Source organism: Pogoniulus pusillus, chromosome 3 (assembly GCF_015220805.1).
Source record: "Pogoniulus pusillus isolate bPogPus1 chromosome 3, bPogPus1.pri, whole genome shotgun sequence".
Classification (NCBI taxonomy): Eukaryota; Metazoa; Chordata; class Aves; order Piciformes; family Lybiidae; genus Pogoniulus; species Pogoniulus pusillus.
In genome coordinates this window covers 48,151,545-48,170,672 of record NC_087266.1, presented here as the reverse complement: position 1 = coordinate 48,170,672, position 19,128 = coordinate 48,151,545, and the positions used below count along the sequence as shown (strand labels likewise).

General features: G+C 45.2%; 1 protein-coding gene across 3 annotated transcripts in view; it reads left to right on the top strand.

The window, feature by feature from the left end:
- LCP1 (lymphocyte cytosolic protein 1) overlaps positions 1-19,128 on the top strand; it is a 51,743-nt gene that overhangs the window by 19,657 nt on the left and 12,958 nt on the right. For all 3 annotated transcript variants that reach the window (XM_064175269.1, XM_064175275.1, XM_064175260.1), the window contains exons 2-8: positions 5,880-5,970; positions 9,474-9,625; positions 10,845-10,974; positions 12,721-12,853; positions 13,372-13,453; positions 14,789-14,954; positions 17,616-17,758. In XM_064175269.1, the coding sequence (XP_064031339.1) occupies positions 5,904-5,970; positions 9,474-9,625; positions 10,845-10,974; positions 12,721-12,853; positions 13,372-13,453; positions 14,789-14,954; positions 17,616-17,758 (873 nt within the window). In that variant the 5' untranslated portion in view covers positions 5,880-5,903. The remainder of the gene's footprint in view (positions 1-5,879; positions 5,971-9,473; positions 9,626-10,844; positions 10,975-12,720; positions 12,854-13,371; positions 13,454-14,788; positions 14,955-17,615; positions 17,759-19,128) is intronic.

Sequence of the window (19,128 nt, the reverse complement as noted above, 5' to 3'; positions counted from 1 at the left end):
CAATGTAGAGGGAATTCTTTCTGGAGAGGAATATCCTATCAGGGTTATCCTTCTGATGCATGACCAGGAATATGAAAAGGGCCCCAAATGTGCAAGAAAGTTCAGATGTGCTCAGAATACTCTCTTTTTCCTTCTTTTTGTTTTTTTTCCCCTGGATTGCAGGATACTTCAGATCTACCACAAGAGTTTCTGCCCAATTCTGAGGCCACTCAGTCATTCCTGCTTGCCTATAGTATTGTGGGGTGTGCTTTAAGGGGAGGATTGCTAGTGGTGTCTCCAATATCAGCTGGGAAGGAAAGGCTAATGGAGAAGAGAGCTGAGGGAGCATTCCCCAGCCCTTATGGAAAACTAGACATATGGAAATTGAATTTGTGAATGAGACAAGAAAGAGAAAAGAAACTGGAGTCAAGTTAAAAAGCAGAATTTTGCATGCAGGGTGGGACAGGGTCTTCTACTGCCCCATGCAAACTCATAACAGCTGTGTTTTGCCACGCTGAATGCCTCCTGTTTCATCACTTTCAGGAAAAAAAGTAGTTTGCAGAGAAGGTAGCAGAAGAAAGAGAGAAAGGTATATATGGCAGGGAACACACATGCAATCCTTTATCTGACCACTCTCCAACAGCTAGAGGACTTATCATATTATTAACAAAGTGCTAGTGCATTAACAAAATCATGCCCTGATGGTAGAAAGTGAGGAAAGAAGGATGTGGAGATGCTGGAGCGTGTCCAGAGAAGGGCCACTGGGATGCTCAGGGGGCTGCAGCAGCTCTCCTATGAGGACAGACTGAAAGAGTTGGGGCTGTTCAGTCTGGAGAAGAGGAGGCTCCCAGGTGACCTTCTTGTAGCCTTCCAGTGTCTGAAGGGGGGTACAAAAAAGCTGGGGAAGGACTTTTCAGGCTATCAGGGAGTGACAGGACTGGGGGGAATGGAGCGAAGCTGAAGAGTAGGTTCAGACTGGCTGTGAGGAGAAAGTTGTTCACCATGAGAGTGGTGAGAACCTGTAATGGGTTGCCCAGGGAGGTGGTTGAGGCCCTGTCTCTGGAGGTGTTTAAGGTCAGGCTGGATTAGGCTCTGGCCAGCCTCATCTGGGACAGGATGTCCCTGCCCATGGCAGAGGGGTTGGAACTAGATAATCCTTGTGATGGTCCCTTCCAACCCTGACCGATTCGATGATTCTCTGCAATACCAGGAATTGATTAAACATTCTCAGCATAAAATTCACATTGAAGTTAATTTCTTCTGAATGAAATATATGCTTGTGAAAATTAATGTCAGCCCATGGAATTTGCTCTTCTGCTTTGGGGAAAGGTACAACTTTATGTCTAGCTGTAAAAGCCAATTCGCATCTTCAAGGTTTTCGTTGCCTTGCTTGCAATAAAGCTTAAAACACCAGAGAAGTAGAGGGAAATAAGATAACCATTTAATACAAGTCTTGAAAATCTTTAGGGTTTAATGGCTTTGCCATTTATTATTTATATTGCATGGTGGGGGCACACTTTGCCAAGCAATACAGAACCAGGCAGGTCCTCAGGCTATGACTTCAAAGCCAGGGGAGACGAAAGAACATCAATATTGCTGTTCTTCAATTTAGCAGTCATGTTCAGGCTTGAGATTATTTTAGGTTTCCCTTTGTATTCCAGGCTGCAAATAGCTTGTTATTAGAGCCCTTAAAACAGCAGTGTGATGGCAGGTTCTTCTGAGGTTAAGGTCAAATAAAGGGTGGCTTTAAGTCAAGACTAGCATATTGGTTTGGAAACGATGGTAGGAAAGGGAGTGCTTCGTAGAGGCTCTTTTGATAAGGGTTTGTTGTGATTCTCAGCCACTTAGGTGAAACCATTTTCCCTTTTATTGACATTAACCTGTAACTCAGTGGTCTTCTGGGGAGGAAGGGGTGTAGTTACACAACTGTACTTTGGTTTTACAGTAGTGGATTCATGCTGTTTGTCAAACAGGAATGAATTCTCACTTCCAGCCAATGTGTAATCCAGATGTACTGATGCCATCTGGAGCTTGGTCTGTCTCCAGGAGTGTTTTATTTTCCTTCTGCATTTTTATGACCTGCTATTTCTTTCTTCTTGGCAGTTCCACTGTCATTCTGATCTGTGGAGCTGTCATCCCCTCCTCAGTATCCTGACTCTATATCCAAGAATGTTTTCACATTTATCTGCTTCACTCTAAGGAACTTCATTTTTTTTAACTGATATTTGAACATACCTTCAGGATCCTTCAACCTTCCTGGTTGATGAAAAGCTCGACATGAGCTGGCAGTGTGCATGTGCAGCCCAGACAGCAAACCGTGTGCTAGGCTGCATCAAGAGAGGCATGGCCAGCAGGGCAAGGGAGGGGATTCCCCCCCTTTACTCTGCTCTCCTCAGACCCCACCTGGAGTACTGTGTGCAGTTCTGGTGCCCCCAGCACAAGAAGAACATCAGACTGTTGGAGTGAGCCCAGAGGAGGGCCATGAAGATGATCAGAGGGCTGAAGCACCTCTCCTATGAGGACAGCCCACAAGAGTTGGGGCTCTTCAGCCTGGAGAAGAGAAGGCTTTGAGGAGACCTTGTAGTAGCCTTCCAATATCTGAAGGGGGCCTACAAGAAGGCTGGAGAGGCATTATTTAGGAGATCTTGTAATGACAGCATGAGGGATAATGTGTTTAAACTGGAAGAGGGGAGATGTTTAAACTAGATGTTAGGAAGAAGTTCTTTACATCAAGGGTGGTGAAACACAGGAACAGGGAGGTTGTGGCTGCTCCCTCCCTGGAGGTGTTCAAGGCCAGGTTGGATGAGTCCTTGAGCAACCTGTTCTAGTGGGAGGTGCCCCTGACTATGGTGGGGGGGTCAGAACTAAATGATCTTTGAGGTCTCTTCCAACCTAAACCATTCTGGCACCTGAGCTGCCAAACTTGCTGCAAAGCCAGCACCATCGGGCTGTCTGACAGAGGTGCCTGTCTGAATTTCACTGCTGTGTGAGCAGGGAATGGGTTTTCAGTCAGTGATGCTAGATGCTGAAGCTGACAGGCTGAAATAGAGAGATTTCATGATTCCTTGGCACAAAGAAGGGCATGAAAACACAGAAGAAGCTCAGTTGTGTGTTGGAATGGTCAGTGATATCTCCATCTCCTGAGTACAATTGCTCCTTGATGGATCAAGGACCAGTTCTTGTGTTTAAGGCAAGATTCATCTGATTTCTTGACTACCTTTACAACAGAGTGGACAATACTGACCTAGAAGAACTGTCACAAGGGTTTGCTGTAGCAAAGCCTGTCATGCTGTGATGTGCTGTTAGTATGAATGCAGAGGCCACAATTTCTTATGCAGTCAAGAAAAGTCCATTTTGCTTTGGTGATAATTCTTTTTTTTCCTCCAGCCTATAAAATTATGCAAACCCAATCTTAGAGGCAGCAACATCTTGCCTTTCTTATCTCTTAAGCTCTAGAACAGTCTTAATGCTATTAGAAGTTGTGTCATGAATTATATTGCTTATCTGGCAGTAGAATATGGAATATTACTGATAATGTAATTTTTTCTTGTGTCCCTGTGCATCTGAAGTGATCCACATGTTGCAAAACCACACAGCATGGAGTAGAAATGCTGGTTGGTAGTGAGGAATCAGACAGGAAAGATACCAGGATGAAGGCAGAAGACTATGGATCTAGAATAGAATAGAGTAGAATCAACCAGGTTGGAAGAGACCTCCAAGATCATCCAGTCCAACCTAGCACCCGGCCCTAGCCACTGAACCAGACCATGGCACTAAGTGCCTCAGCCAGGCTTTGCTTGAACACCTCCAGGGATGGTGACTCCACCACCTCCCTGGGCAGCCCATTCCAATGCCAATCACTCTCTCTGCCATCAACTTCCTCCTAACATCCAGCCTAGACCTCCCCCAGCACAACTTAAGACTGCTTCCCCTTGTTCTATTGCTGGTTGTCTGGGAGAAGAGGCCACTCCCCACCTGGCTACAGCCTCCCTTCAGGTAGTTGTAGACAGCAATGAGGTCCCCCCTGAGCCTCCTCTTCTACAGGCTGCACACCCCCAGCTCCCTCAGCCTCTCCTCATAGGGTTTGTGTTCCAGGCCCCACACCAGCTTTGTTGCCCTTCTCTGGACACCTTCCAGCACCTCAACATCTCTCTTGAATTGAGGAGTCCAGAACTGGACACAGCACTCAAGGTGTGGCCTGACCAGTGCTGAATGCAGGGGCAGAATAACCTCCCTCATCCTACTGGCCACACTGCTCCTGATGTAGGCCAGGATGCCATTGGCTCTCTTGGCCACCTGGGCACACTGCTGGGTCAACTTTAGCCTACTAATTTCATCTTAGCATGCCTAGCTCACATTGCTAGTGGACTGCATGGGATTTCACAAGTCATCCTTGACAGCATGGTGGTTGAAACCACTTTTAATATTGTATTAGCATTTCAGTAGCAGTCACCAGCTCTGTGTGATGAAAACTGCACATAAGTTATTGTACCCCAAGAGCAACTTGCAATATGTCTTATGCTGCATTTCCCTTCTTTTGAAGGTTGGATTCCAGGTTTTCCTGGAAGCTGTCCTCAGCCTAAAATCACAGTGATGTGGCAGACAAAGGGTGCATGTTACTATGGGGAAATAGCAGACAAAAAGATGAACCACATGAGATTGCCTTTGGGTAATCAAAGCCATGTCCATAGCAGCTCTCAGAGATAGAAGGAATCAATGCAGAAGTTCAGGAGAGCATTAATTCTGAAGCCTGTACACAGTTCTGTGCCTTTAGAGAGGGCTCCAGCAATTCTGTAGTTATTTTTGTTTTAATCACCCCTGAATGTGTTTCTGTGAAGTTTGGACTGCAAGCCTCCAGGATGCAGTGGTGGGTTTGGTCTGGGAGTGGAGTATCCCTGATTTTTTTTAATCTCATTTGAACACTGTAGCTACAGCAACCACTTTCCAGGATCAGCTCAGGTTTCTATTCTGTTTAAGTAGTTGCTTAGTTAATTAATACTTAAAGAGACATAGGACACTAGAGTCATTCTTGCAAATATAGAATAATAGTTTTGTCTCCTGAGTAGTTTCCTCATGAATAGATGCAAAGAATAGTGGGCACATGAAAAAGCAGAGGGGTATAATTCACATCTTCTGGCAGTGAATGAAATTAAATACCAAATGAAAGGAAATTTCCCTGTTTTGATTATTAAGAAAAGTGCCTAGAAAGAGAAAATCGAATCCTTCCTCCTACTATTTGGCTTTCATGATGGGAAAGGCAGGAAAAATCCTTCCAGCTATCCATCCCTAAAGGGCCACACAACCTCAGGCACTTCAAGGGGCAAGTCCTTATACTCTCCTCACAGCCAGGAAGAGAAGGAGCCCTCTGAGAAGCCTGAGCTGATGCTCTGAATGCCGTCTGGCAGAGCCTCTCTCCATCCATCTACGATGTAAGGGTGTCCAGCCTCCTCATTAGATACCCAAAGGTAGGTGGTGCAAATGTCCCCCGGGGCTGTGGCTTCACTCCAGAGCCCCAGGAGACAAGGCTGCCAGTTCTCTGCCAGCAACTGCTCAAGAAGCACATGGTCAGTGGTGTTTCCAACCAGAGAACAACAAGAACTAGCAGAGATGTGTCTGCTTTCTCTCCGGGAAACAAAAGCTAGGTAGGATCTAATTGCAGTGAAATTAGCTAAAACAAAACTTTAGGTATTTTTAACAAGGCCTGGCAAGGAAGGACACGAATTTGTAGCTCGTGTACAAATGATTTTTAACCCTTCACTTGATTTTGGAATGCAGAGAGGAATTTGATTTTAAGCGTTGGGAAGGTGCTTTGAGCCCAAAACTCCAAGTGAAAGCTTTTTTTCATCACGATTATATGCTCAACAAGGAATCAGATAAGCACAAGTGCTTTCTTCCTGCAGATCTGCCACTCAGAGAAATAAGAAATGGCTGCAGCAGCACACTTCTCAGAGGAGGAGATGGCAGAGCTTCGAGAGGCTTTTGGCAAAGTGGGTGAGTACAGCAAACAGGAAAGACACTGCACAAGTGTGAAGCTGTAGCAAGCTCTTTTCTCATGTTCTGACCAGCCGTGAGGAAATGGAACTTACTTGTCCAACACTGATCTGCTTTGTCACAGAAACCACAGAAAGTCCTTTTCCTGCCACTGCAGGCCTCCTAGATGAAACCACACCAGCATGCTGCAGGGCAATGGCTTTTTTACTGGAGGGAGATGGCAGAGCAATAAGGAGCAGCAGAGTTTATGAAGGAGCCTCAAACACTGTACAGAAAACCATGTCAGATATGCTCTCAAGTGTTTTCCCAAGAATGTTGCTTATTCTTGACAAATAATTTGGAAAGGGAGAAAAAAATTAGTTCAGTGCTCCTTCTGAAAGGGACAAATGTGCAGATGGGTACCAAAATCTGTAATCTCTTTACTATGACCTTTCAAGCCTCATATATTTTTTAAGTGTGGGTTACTTTTCCAAGCTTTTAAAGGTGCTATCTGATTTGTCTCCTTTAAAGTCATGCAGAGCCATCACTGTCAACCCAAATCGTAAGAGAAGGTCCTTGTGCTTCTCACAGCTCACTTAACTTTTATTAGCACGTCTGTCAGCCTTGATGGATTTTGTGTTAGTCAGTTGTCCTTGCTGCTCCCAGCTGATGTCTTTCTGATTTCTGAGCACACAGCAGCCCAAGCTGTCAATTTTAAACATCTGGGCCCTCTACACTTGATGTGCTGACAAGGCAAGTGCTGTGTCATGGTTTGAGGGGCTCCAGGTTATCCCAGACTGCCTGAAAATAACCTCCAGAGACCAAGCTGCATGCCAGGGGGAGAACTGGTCACCTCCTGATATCCTAATTAAGTTAATCAGTCCCATCATCCTGCAAACACTTTAAAAGTAAGCAGCAAGGTCAATTCACTCTCTTTTCTCCCTGCCTTTCTGGCTCTCTAGATGGATCCTTGTGTGGGTAACTTGGTAACGATGTAGGCATCTGCCCTGTGAATTTTGGCCCTCTTGGGGCTAATGGGAGACAATGGGGAATGGGAAAAAAATGAGCACTGGGGTTTTGGTGGGTTTTGTTGTTTGTTGGGGGGGAAGGTTTGGGGGGGGAGTTTATGTATCCTGTATTAGATGTTAAGGATTCATGTATGCCTTATCTTTTCCTGCACATCTTTAAATCCAACCTTTCTGTATCCTTCTGCAGTTCAGTGAGAGCATTATTGTATTACTGCACTTGTTCATTAGAAAGTCTGTCATGTTCTTACACAAAAAAACTGTGACATGCTGTGAGGAAGCTCTTGTGCCCTTCCCAGATATTTCCCTCTCCAAGTCCAGATCCTTTTGGGGTATTACAGAATCATAGAACCAGTCAGGGTTGGAAGGGACCATCACAAGGATTATCTAATTCCAATCTCCCTGACATGGGCAGGGACATCCTACCCTAGATCAGGCTGTCCAGAGCCTCATCCAGCTTGGCCTTAAACACCTCCAGGCTTGGGGCCTCAGCCACCTCCCTGGGCAACCCATCCCAGGGTCTCACCATTCTCATGGTGAACAACTTCCTACTCACATGCAGTCGGAATCTCCCCACCCCCAGCTTTGCTCCATTCCCCCCAGTCCTGTCACTCCCTGATATCCTGAAAAGTCCCTCCCCAGCTTTTTGTAGGCCCCCTTCAGATACTGGGAGGCCACAATAAGGTCACCTCGGAGCCTTCTCTTCTCCAGACTGAACAGCTCTTTCAGTCTGTCCTCATAGGAGAGGTGCTCCAGCCCTCTTTACAGCCTATTACTTCAGATATGGATAGGATGCTCTTTGCCATCTGTATTAATCTCTGTGATACTGCTGCAAAGAGCTGAGTGTCTGTTTGCAGCCTGCAACAAGTGACTCACATTGCAACTCACCACGCAGGAAATTGGCACATGCCTCTTTGAAATCACCGTGGCCTCTGGGCTGGGCAGAAAGAGCCTGCAGAACAAAAAACACACAGACATATAAACCCCACATAAATAAAACTATATATGTAATGGTGTACATAACCAAAGTGTTTTAGCAGAAGCTTTCCACATGATAGATTCAGCTTCCTTTATGATCTGTGGGGATTTTAACAAACTGGTGAAGAAGAAAGGACTGTGTGACCTGTATCAGTGATCTTCTCATAACATTCTATTCCAGATCTTGCAACAGGCTCTGTAGGACTATCCCTGGTAGCACCATTGCAGAGAAACACTCAGTTTTTTGTTTTAGGGATGCACTTCCAAGACTCTAAATTCATGACTTCTGATGATACTAGATGCAAAAAAACCCCAACCCCCAATAAAAACAGCAGGCCAAAATCACAAGTTATATCTGTGAATATATGCACATGGAAGATGTAACTCTTTATTATGTGAAACCCATTTCCTTTAGCTGTTCTGTAGACAGAACAGAATCATAAAATGGTCTGGCTTGAAAAGGACCTCCAAGGGTCCTCTAGTCCAACCCCCACTGCAGTGAGCAGGGGCATCCTCAACTAGACCAGGTTGCCCAGAGCCCTGCCAAGCCTCACAAGGCTACTCACAAAGATATTCACTCCATAAATCACAACTTTATATCTATACATATATATGCAAACCTTGGAAAGTCAATTAGATCCACCCAGACCTAGCTTTGTTAAGACATTGCTGGATGTTTAAAATGCATAAATTCATTGTTGTGAGGTTTTGTTTGTCAAATTGTAGTTTTCTTCTAGGGTGTGAATGACACCACAGTAGTTGAAAACAAAAGCTAGGTAGGATTTAATTCCAGTGAAATTAGTAAAAATAGAACTGTTGGTTATATTTTTACTGCAAGGCCTGGCAAAACAACAGGAGGGACATAAAAACACTGGAAATCAGAATAGCAAATCGTAGGATTAGAGGTTGGAAGGGACCCAAAGAGATCATCGATTCCAACCCCCCTGCCAGAGCAGGACAATCCTATCTAACACAGATCACAGAGGAACACATCCAGACAGGCCTTGAAAGGCTCCAGAGAAGGAGACTCCTCAACCTCTCTGCAGAGCCTGTTCCAGTGCTCTGTGAGCCTTACAGTAAAGAAGTTCCCCCTTGTGTTGAGGTGGAACCTCTTTTGCTGCAACCTACACCCATTGCTCCTTGTCCTATCAGAGGGAGCAAGTGAGCAGAGCCTGTCCCCCTGCTCCTGGCAGCCTTCAGATACTTAGAAACACTTATCAAATCCCCTCTAAGTCTTCTCCAGACTAAGCAGCCCGAGGTCCCTCAGCCTCTCCTCATCAGCCATGCCCTTCTGTCCCCTCGTCATCCTCATAGCCCTCCGCTGGACCCTCTCCAGCAGATCCCTGTCCCACTTAAACTGGGCAGCCCAAAACTGAACGCAGTATTCCAGATGAGGTCTCACCAGGGCAATCTTTATATATAATGCACTCTTCCCCAGGTAGATGAAACCCAACAGCCTTAGTGTGCAGAGCATTTCACTGGGCGGACATCAAACCTAAATGCTTGCTTTGATCTTTGCAGATATCAGCGGGAGCGGGTTCATTCACGCCAATGATCTGACAGATGTGTTGAAGGCAGCCAGCCTTCCCCTGCCAGGATATAAAGCCAGAGAACTCCTTCAGAATTTGACAACCACAGGGAATGGAAGGATAAGTTTTGATGAATTTATTTCAGTAAGTGAGACCTTGTTTATTTCAGTAAGTAGGATGCCAGGCGCGATACCCCAGGGCACAGCAGAGGTGTGGGAATGCAGAATGCAGAAGAGTTGTGGGGTGCAGTTGCAGGAGAGCTGTGGGAATGGAGTGAAGAGAAGGGACAACAGGCATATCCTTGTAATAACAGACCTTGGGTCTCACATGCAGCTGGCCAGCTTATCTCAGAAGGGGTAGAAAATGGACCCTCGCTAACGAGAACAACAAGGTGTGTATGTATGCAGATGTGGTGGGTTGTCCCTGACTCATTCTGCTCATGTGTAGGCCTGTGCTCTGCTGGCTGAGTGTATAAATTTGGGCTGTCATGGTCAATAAATGGGCTTCTGCATAATTCATATTGAGTCATCTGAAGACTCCATCATGGCTGGCCCAACACCACACTGGTCTGTGGGCTTGTTTACCGTGGCCCGCAGCAAGCAGTGATAGCAGGCAGCACAGCCTGCAACACAGAGGCACAAGCAAAGTGTCTCATGAAGCACCTGTGTATTTAATCCAGGATGTCCCTTTGCTAGAAAAGATGACAGCAGGACAAATCTTGCAAAGAGCTGGGACAAGTCACATGAATGCAGCAGCATATTGAATCAACTTACTATCTTTCCATTTGATTGATGCAGCAGGATAAGGTTTTTCAGTTACACCTTGCAAAAAGGTTATGCTTTGGCTAGATGGTTATGAAACATGTGAGCAGATTGAAACTGAAAACTTTATGGGGCAGTTTTTCTGTTTAAAAAGCCTGGATGAGGCACTTGGTGCCATGGTCTAGTTGAGTGGCTAGGGCTGGGTGCTAGGTTGATCTTGGAGGTCTCTTCCAACCTGGTTGATTCTATGATTCTATGAACTGGGACAAAAGCAAGTGCTAAAGCAGGGCAATTCCACTTGGGATTTTCACTTGTCCTTTCTTCAAAAACGAATCTGTTAAAGATGCTCTTCCTGCAGTTTTAGCTCCGTGGTTTCATATCTGCTACTTCAGCTGATCTCTGTTAACTGCTGTGATAAAGGAAGAGCTGTGGCTGTTTCTGTTCTACCACAGCAGATACCCAGCTTTGGCACAGAAGCCCAGTGAACGCTAGGCAAGCTGTGCTTCGCTGTGTGTGACGCAGAGGGGACATGATTTCTGGCCCAAGAGCTCAGTGTTTCACTTTGTACAAGTTTTAAAAGAACTGTTTCTCATGCTTGAAAGATTTTCCAAGACCTGAAGAGCGATGATGTGGCAAAGTCATTCCGAAAACAGATCAACAAGAAGGAGGGGATCTGTGCTATCGGCGGGACGTCCGAGCAGTCCAGCGCCGGCACGCAGCACTCCTACTCGGGTAGGCACAGCTGACAGCAGCTAGGAGCAACTGTGCCCTTGGAGGTTGTCAGCAAACCCAGGTGCTCTGGCCTCAGTGAACTTCAGTGGCTGTTCAGGCAGTGCTGGTGCAAGACACAGTTGGGAAGTGTGCTAGTTTGAAGCAGGCTGGAATGTTTTGGTGAGAAGAACAAGATTACAGGCTGTGAAAGGGAAACAGTGGTGATGGCTACTTCACTCATAGGCTTGCTGAGATGTATGGGGCTGCTGGCTGAGCTGCATCTTACTCTCTAATCTCACCCTCCATTTGCTTCCTATCCCCCTGGCCGAGCCTCCATTCTTCCTTGGGACTGGGGTAAGGTTGAGAGGGCTGGGGGGAAGGTGCAGGGGAGGTTGGGAGCCCCTCCTGGGGACTCAGGTTTCTGAGAGGGCTGTTGTGTTTCTGTATTACCTTTTCCCTTGTCTATTTCTGTCTATAACTGTATCTACTGTAAATATCTGCTTGTATATTGTGCCAGCTGTAACTAATAAGCTTCATTCAAATTTCCAGAGCTGGCTGAGTCTAGTCTGGGTGATTTCTAAAGTGGGGGGGGGGGGGGGGGGGGGGGGGCAGGGAACACCCAAAACATCATAGGAAGGTGACAAGGCACTAGAGCAGGATCTTTACTGAAATGGAGTGAGCCAGTTTACTGGGGTGGACAGAGCTGTGGCTACAGGAGGAAGTTCCATCTGGATTAGCTTCCCTTATTTTAAATGCCTTGCAGCTCTGCCAGAGAAGAGCTGCAGCAGCAAAAGCACTGCTGCTGTCCCTGTTTACCAGGGAAGAATGGAAGAGGTTCCTCACTGTTGACAGCCCATTTCCTTGCACTTCTTACCGGTGGTCTGGTAGCCTTTCTGTAAACTCAGCTGTAACCAAATGGTTCCTGATCTTTTTCTAAAGTGGGCATGACCTCATCAGGGCTCTTCTCCCAGCCTGTTTCTCCAAGCTGAAAGTTTGAAGCAGCCATGGTTGCTTCTGCTGCCTCCTGGGCACAACCTGCTCTGAAGCAGCTCCACAGGGAAGAGGTCCCACCCATGGCAGTCTTCTCCAGGGGCAAGGGTAGGAAACGGACACTCCCGTGGGAAGGAGACCCTTCTCCACTCTCAGCAGATGATGTTTCCAAGATTCCCACCCACCTGAGCATGGAAGAGACCTTCTCTGAGCTACTGGGGGTAGTGCAAGCTGCTGCTGGGGCAAGATAGCCATGTTACAGCCCTGTTGGACTATAAGGAACATTTGCCCATTGTCCTCTGAATGCTTCTCATCAGAGTCCCAGACAGACTTTTCTAGGTACTCCACATGTGGAGGGATGTAATGCACAATACACAATTCACTTACTTGAAGGTACATGGGATTCTGATTTAGCAGAATGATACAACAATGCATTCAAATTATGGCACAAGTACAAATTATGTTTAGCAGAGCATAGCAACTGCAGCATACAACTGAATCACATCAGCTTCATTATGAGTCTCTGTAATATGCCTGCCTTCATGATGATGGACAGCTTTAGTCAGTAGAAAGGAGTGTGGAAGGAGTATTAACCAGCTCAAACCCATGGCTATCTTCACCTCATTTGCCTGTCTCCTCAGGACCTTCTCCCCTTGTAGAGGTTTGCTGATTAGTCATGCTGGTGGAAGGGTCTTCACAGGAAGATCCACCTTTGTAAGTAAAATGATGGTTAGAAGTATTGCACAACAAACTGATGGATTTCTGTCATGTCCACAGAGGAAGAAAAGTATGCTTTTGTCAACTGGATTAATAAAGCCCTTGAGAAGGACCCTGATTGTAAGCACGTGGTGCCAATGAATCCAGAAACAGATGACCTCTTCCAGGCAGTTGGTGATGGCATAGTGCTTTGGTAAAGAATGCCTGTCTTTCTTACAAATGGGAGCCATGAATCTGCACAAACTCACAGCTCTGCTTAAATGGAAGCTGCTGGCTTTACATTAAGCTCATTAATCTCTGCAATTTCAGTGCCTTAATAATTCTAAGGTTAAAAATAGAAAGCTTCTTTCATGTTAAGCTTTTCCTTGCCTCTGGTCACTTTCAGTAAGATGAAGTCAGTGAAATGTGAGGAGTTGCTTGGTTTCGTTTTTGTCCAAGGACTTTTAGGGCTTCATATGAAGTAGTATGAGACAGTGAGAGCTTTCACAGAAACTTTCTACACATCAGTTGTACAACCTGCATGTGACCCAAGGAATTGCTCAAGTACTGTATGAGTGCTTGCATGCATACATGTGAAAGCAGAGGCTGGCTGCATTTGCTCAGTAGCTGCCTCTTTGACTTGTCCCACAGCGCTGTGACATAAACCATAGCAACATTTTGTGCGTGCATAGCTAGTAGTGGACTTCTTGTTGTTTTCTCTTTCATTTCCAGTAAGATGATCAACTTTTCAGTGCCAGATACCATTGATGAGAGAACAATCAACAAAAAGAAACTCACACCCTTCACAATACAGGTACTCAAATGCAAGAAGATGCTTTGGTTTTTCCCTTTAGGGTGCTTTGGTCTAATCCTGCCCAACACAACCAGGCAAAGTTGTTTGTGGCAAAGTGAGATGCTCAGGTCTAAGTCATTCTGTTTCTTTGCAAACATAAGAGCAGTCTGACTAAACAAATTGTGTTTGTGTTTACACTTAACTCAATGTTTACCAGTTCAAGCTTTAGATAAGCTTTACATACCACACAACTGGATAGTACAGTCACCAACTCCAGTTGGAGTAGTTCTCAGAAGGCTGAACGTCACCTCCCAGGCCACATGGAGACCATGAACCTGAATTCACAACTGTTCTGTTGCAGCCTGATGTTCTCACCAAAACATTAACTGTGATCCAAGAGTTGTGCTGTGCAACATGCCTGAGATGGGGCCACAGCCTTTGCCCTTGCCTGTAGTATAGGCTGGATGTTAGGAGGAAGTTGTTGGCAGAGAGAGTGATTACCATTGGAATGGGCTGCCCAGGGAGGTGGTGGAGTCACCATCCCTGGAGGTGTTCAAGAAAAGCCTGGATGAGACACTTGGTGCCACGGTCTGGTTGAGTGGCCAGGGCTGGGTGCTAGGTTGGAGTGGATGATCTTGGAGGTCTCTTCCAACCTTACTGATTCTATTCTATTCTATTCTGATCTGTGCTATTTCACTTTAACTACTGAATGCCTTCTTTATTTCTATTACATTAAAATAGGTATGATTTAAAAATTGGGCAAAACAGCTGATTCTTACCTTTTCAAAGTTTAGTGGGTTTCTCACACAGCTGTATGTAGAGAGATATTTTTATAGGAATGGCATCTGTGTGTCTGGATACAGAACATAAATAGATGTATAGAATAGATATGAACCTAACCTGGTTTAGCCTTCAGCTACTCTGATTTGATGGAACATTAGCTAGGCTCAAGTAAGCTCAGAAGCCATTAAATTGGATTTTTATGCTGTACACAACATTTTTCAGTCCTAATCATTTTGGTCAGCAGCATAGCTTAGTGATGCAGCTCAGATCAATCCCTGTCACACACAGACATGATTTGATCAATATTATTTCCACTTTAACTTAACCCTTTTACAGCTGTCTAGTGGACAAAAGGTAATTAATTTGAAATCCTCCAATTTTTCTATCTTATGAGAATTTACACTCTGTCTCTTTGTATGTTGTATCTAATCAGATCTTTGTGTCATGCCAGCAGTGATTACATTCACGTGAAGAATTGGAAATCTGTGTGATAAATTACAGTTTCCTGTATTTGGTTCCTACATACTCAGCTCTCCACTTACTGCATCATTTGAAAATCTCTTCTTTCCCTAGGAAAACCTGAACCTGGCCCTGAACTCTGCTTCAGCCATTGGGTGCCATGTTGTTAACATTGGAGCTGAAGACTTAAAAGAAGGAAAACCATACCTGGTTTTGGGTCTTTTATGGCAAGTCATCAAAATTGGGCTCTTTGCTGACATAGAGATCAGCAGGAACGAAGGTATGTATGATTCTTCATTTCTGTGCTCCTCTCTTACCAATGAACAATCTTTAGGATAAAGGTCTCTAATTTTTTTCAAGTATTTGGTTCCTGTCTTATCAATTGCTCTGTTTTCCCATGCCCTTCTCAAGTTCCAGCACTCCACAATCCAAGGCTGTCTGTAGGCTTGTCTGGACCATGCAAAGTCACAAAATCACAGAGTGTTTTAGGGACTGGAAGGGACTTCAAAAGCTCATCCCCTCCACCCCCCCTGCCAAAGCAGGATCACTATTACCAGATCACACAGGAATGCATTTGGGCAGGTTTTGAACATCTCCAGAATTGGAGACTCCAAATACCCCTGGGCAGCCTGTTGCAGTGTTCTGTCATCCTCACAGTGAAAAAAATCTTCCTCATGTTCATGAAACTTCCTATGCCTCAGCTTCCATCCACTGGCCCTTGCCCTGTATTGGGCATCACTAAGCAGAGCCTGGCTCCAGCCTCTCAGCACTCACCCTTTACATACTCATAAACATTAAGGAGGTCACCCCTTAGTCTCCTCTCCAAGTTAATTTCATGCTTATTGGCTTATGGTCTACACCCAGGTATACTGGTGTTTTGGCACTAAATCTGTGATAAGAAAATGCTGCACCACATTCAGGAAGCTTTGATCTTGCTTTTGGTTGGCAAACATCTCCTCTTTCTTTGTGAAATAAGAATTACAGCACTGCAAAAACATGGAAGGATCCTCTGGAGGTCCACCTCGGGGGGGGTCAGACATTCACTTACCCATTCACAGCAGTACCTTTGCCTAGGTTAGATGAGACTGGTCAAGGTCTTCTCCAGGGCATTTTGAGCAGACTGTTCCACTCTTGCTGTCATTTTTCCTTTTCTAAAATCTGTTTCACTGGAATTCCCCCTTCCTGCACACTGTGCCTGTAACTTTTCATCCTTTTGCTGTGCATACCAGGAAAATACACCTCTGGCCTCTCTATAGGTATTGAAGACAATACTTGTTCCCCTCTCAGACCTATTTCCAGGCTAAACAAGCCCAGTTCTCTCACCCTATTCTCACTATCATATACTCCAGCCCAACCACCTTGGTTTACCTCCACTGAATTTGCTGCAGTCTGCAAATGCCTCTCTTCTACTGGGGAGCCCCAGACAGGCAGAGTGCTCCACACATCTCACCAATGCCAAGTTTATCCATGAAACCATTTCAGTGTGGTGCAGTGATTGTGTACATGCAATCCACACAGCACCTCATCTTCTTGCTTTGTTCTCTGCAACTCTGGATAGTCCACTCAAGTGTGACACTCCTCTGATTACCATGCAGGTGTTACCATCTTTGCTTCAGCCCTTGCACATTTCTATCCCTTTAACTACCCAAGCCACCAGTTTCTGGAGTTCCCAGTTGCCATTCCTCTGTAGGCAGCCTGTTTAGTAGCTATTTCCCCCTTTCTCCTATTCTCTCCTTCACTTCTCATCTCAGAGTTCTGTTTGTTGGGGTAGGCAAGCCAAGATCATTTTGGTTTCTTTTCAGACTTTTTTCCCTTTTCCTGGGAGCCCTTTCCTGCAGCTGACTCAGCTGCAATTCACCTTTTGTCACTTGAGATGCTCTATTTCCAGTGAGCCCTTGAGAACATGGTTTTAAGGTAGTAATGCATCCCAGCATCTATGGGAAGTACTGGGGTGCATCAGTACCATGTTTGCTTTTCCTTTGGTTGTATCACATGGTGACTCAGAGTGGCTGAGAAGGCATCTGATACACTCAAGTTATTCTCATCCTCTGTTCCTATCAGCTTTTAGCTAATAGCAGTTATTCATATTAATTCCCTAGTGAATGTCTCTGAACACAGCTCTACTCAATCACAGTCCATTTTTATTACTGTTGTCTAGTTCTTTCTGTCTGACTTCCTGATCATCCTCTGCATTGACTGTGCCACCTAGTGAATATCATCATCACATTGCTGGTATTTGTGACATGATAATTGAGGCCAAAAAAAAAATAAGAAGAAAACATTAACTCAAAAATCAATCCATGGTCAGCTCAACAAGAATCATTCCTACAGCCTGCTTCTTTCAGTGTTAATATTGTTCTACTCATAAAATCCACTGTCTACTTTCAGATGCTTCCAGTATTTCTTTCATCTGAGCTTCAGAAAGTCTCTGTTGATTTTTTTCACTCTTGTGCTAAACATCACTGTATCCAGCTCGGGAGTCCTGAGTACAGGAAAGACATGGACCTATTGGACTGGGTCCAGAGAAGGGTTACAATGATTAGGGGGCTGGAGCACCTCTCTTCTGAAGAAAGGCTGAGAGAGTTGGGATTATTCAGTGTGAAGAAGAGAAAGCTTTAGGAAGACCTTATCGTGGCTGTTCAGTACTTGAAGGAGGCCTGCAAGAAAGATGGGGACAAAGCTTTTAGCAGGGCCTGGTGCAGTAGGACAAGGAATAATGGCTTTAAACTGAAAGAGAGTAGATTTAGACTAGGTATAAGGAAGAATTTTTTACAGTGAGGCTGGTGAAAGGTGGAAGAGATTTCCCAGCTTGAATTTTGCTCGCTGACTTTTAGAAACTAGTGTATCAAAGTGTGAAAGGGAGAAAATATTTGTACATTCTCCTCTACAAGTACTATCACATTATACAATATCAGTAATTTTTCTGTTTTACCCTGCTTAGCCTTGATTGCACTTCTGAGAGAAGGAGAAAGCCTGGAGGATCTGATGAAGTTGTCTCCAGAGGAACTGCTGCTGAGGTGGGCAAACTACCACCTGGAGAATGCGGGGTGCAACAAAGTTGGCAACTTCAGCACAGATATCAAGGTATGAGAAAGACTGACCAAGAATAACAAAGCAGCAGCTCCACACCCAAATTGCTGTCCTCCAAACACATACTGTGCATCAGAACAATCCAAGCAGCTGCGAACCCTCAGCCAGACACATGGAGCTAAGCACATAAAATCATTTTAGTGGGGTTTACCATTCCACTCCTCCTCCTAACCTCCCAGTCATCACTGCCAGTCCCAGCACATCAAATGCCCGGGAAGGGAATGGCTGCTGGCTCTGGACAAGACATATTAGACTCTACCACTGTATTTTCAGTTCCCTGCCTCTATTGCTCTCCTTAAATGCCTCTTGACCTGACTTTGGTTTGGAAAAGGCTGTACCTTACTCAGACCTAACTAGGTTGTGATGGTTTGGGGGTTACCCCGCCCCCCCACACTTTTGAATTTGCCCCAGCTAACTCAGACGGACCCTGGGAATATAGATGAAGCAATTTATTTACAGCTAGCAGAATTTACAAGCAGCTATTTACAATACATACAGTTATATACAATTATATACAGAAATATACAAAGGATAAACAATACAAAAGCACAACTCCCCTCCCAGAAACCTGAATCCCCAGGAGGGGCTCTCAAACGACCCCAACACCTCCCCCCGGCCCTCTCAACCTTACCCCAGTTCTCAGGAAGAAAAGAGGTGCAGCCAAGAGGTTAGGGAGCAAGGTTAGTAGGAGCAGGGTTAATGAGATGTGACCAGGTCTAAGGCAAAAGCAAGAGTGAGAGACAAAATGGAGAATGTTTTCTTCTTCTTCCCAGAGTTCTCAGCGTGACTGTGAGAGAAGTAGACACAATTGTTTTTCATTTCACAGCCTGTTATCTAGTTCTGTTACCAAAACATTCCAGCTTGCTTCAAACTAGCACATAGGTGTAGGGGAAGAGCATGATCTTTCCTTCAGTGCAGCACCTGGGTTATGTGCTCCTCTGTCCCAGCTTTCCTACAACCCTGCATGCACTTTCCTGCAAGTTTTAATTCAGTGGGACTATTCAAAATAATATAGCTAGATGGGGAGGCACTTGCGAGACTGAGTTTCTAGTCCATGCAGCATATTTAATGTGCTGGGGACTTCATGATGGCTGTAATGGGTATATCAAGGGAGAGTGTCTGAGCTGGCTTCCAGGAGAGCCAGGGGCTGGCCAGTGCAACAACCTCACCAGCCACAACTTGATCTGATTGCTCCCCTCATAGCACGGGAAAAGCCCCGCTGTGGAGATGCCTGGTTGTAGGCTTCATCAGAGACCGAAGCATGAGAAGTCATTTACCATGACTTACTTGAACCACAGAAATAACTACCAGGGAATCATAGGAATGCAACAAAAGTGTCTGAAAGTCTCCTTCATCAACACAGT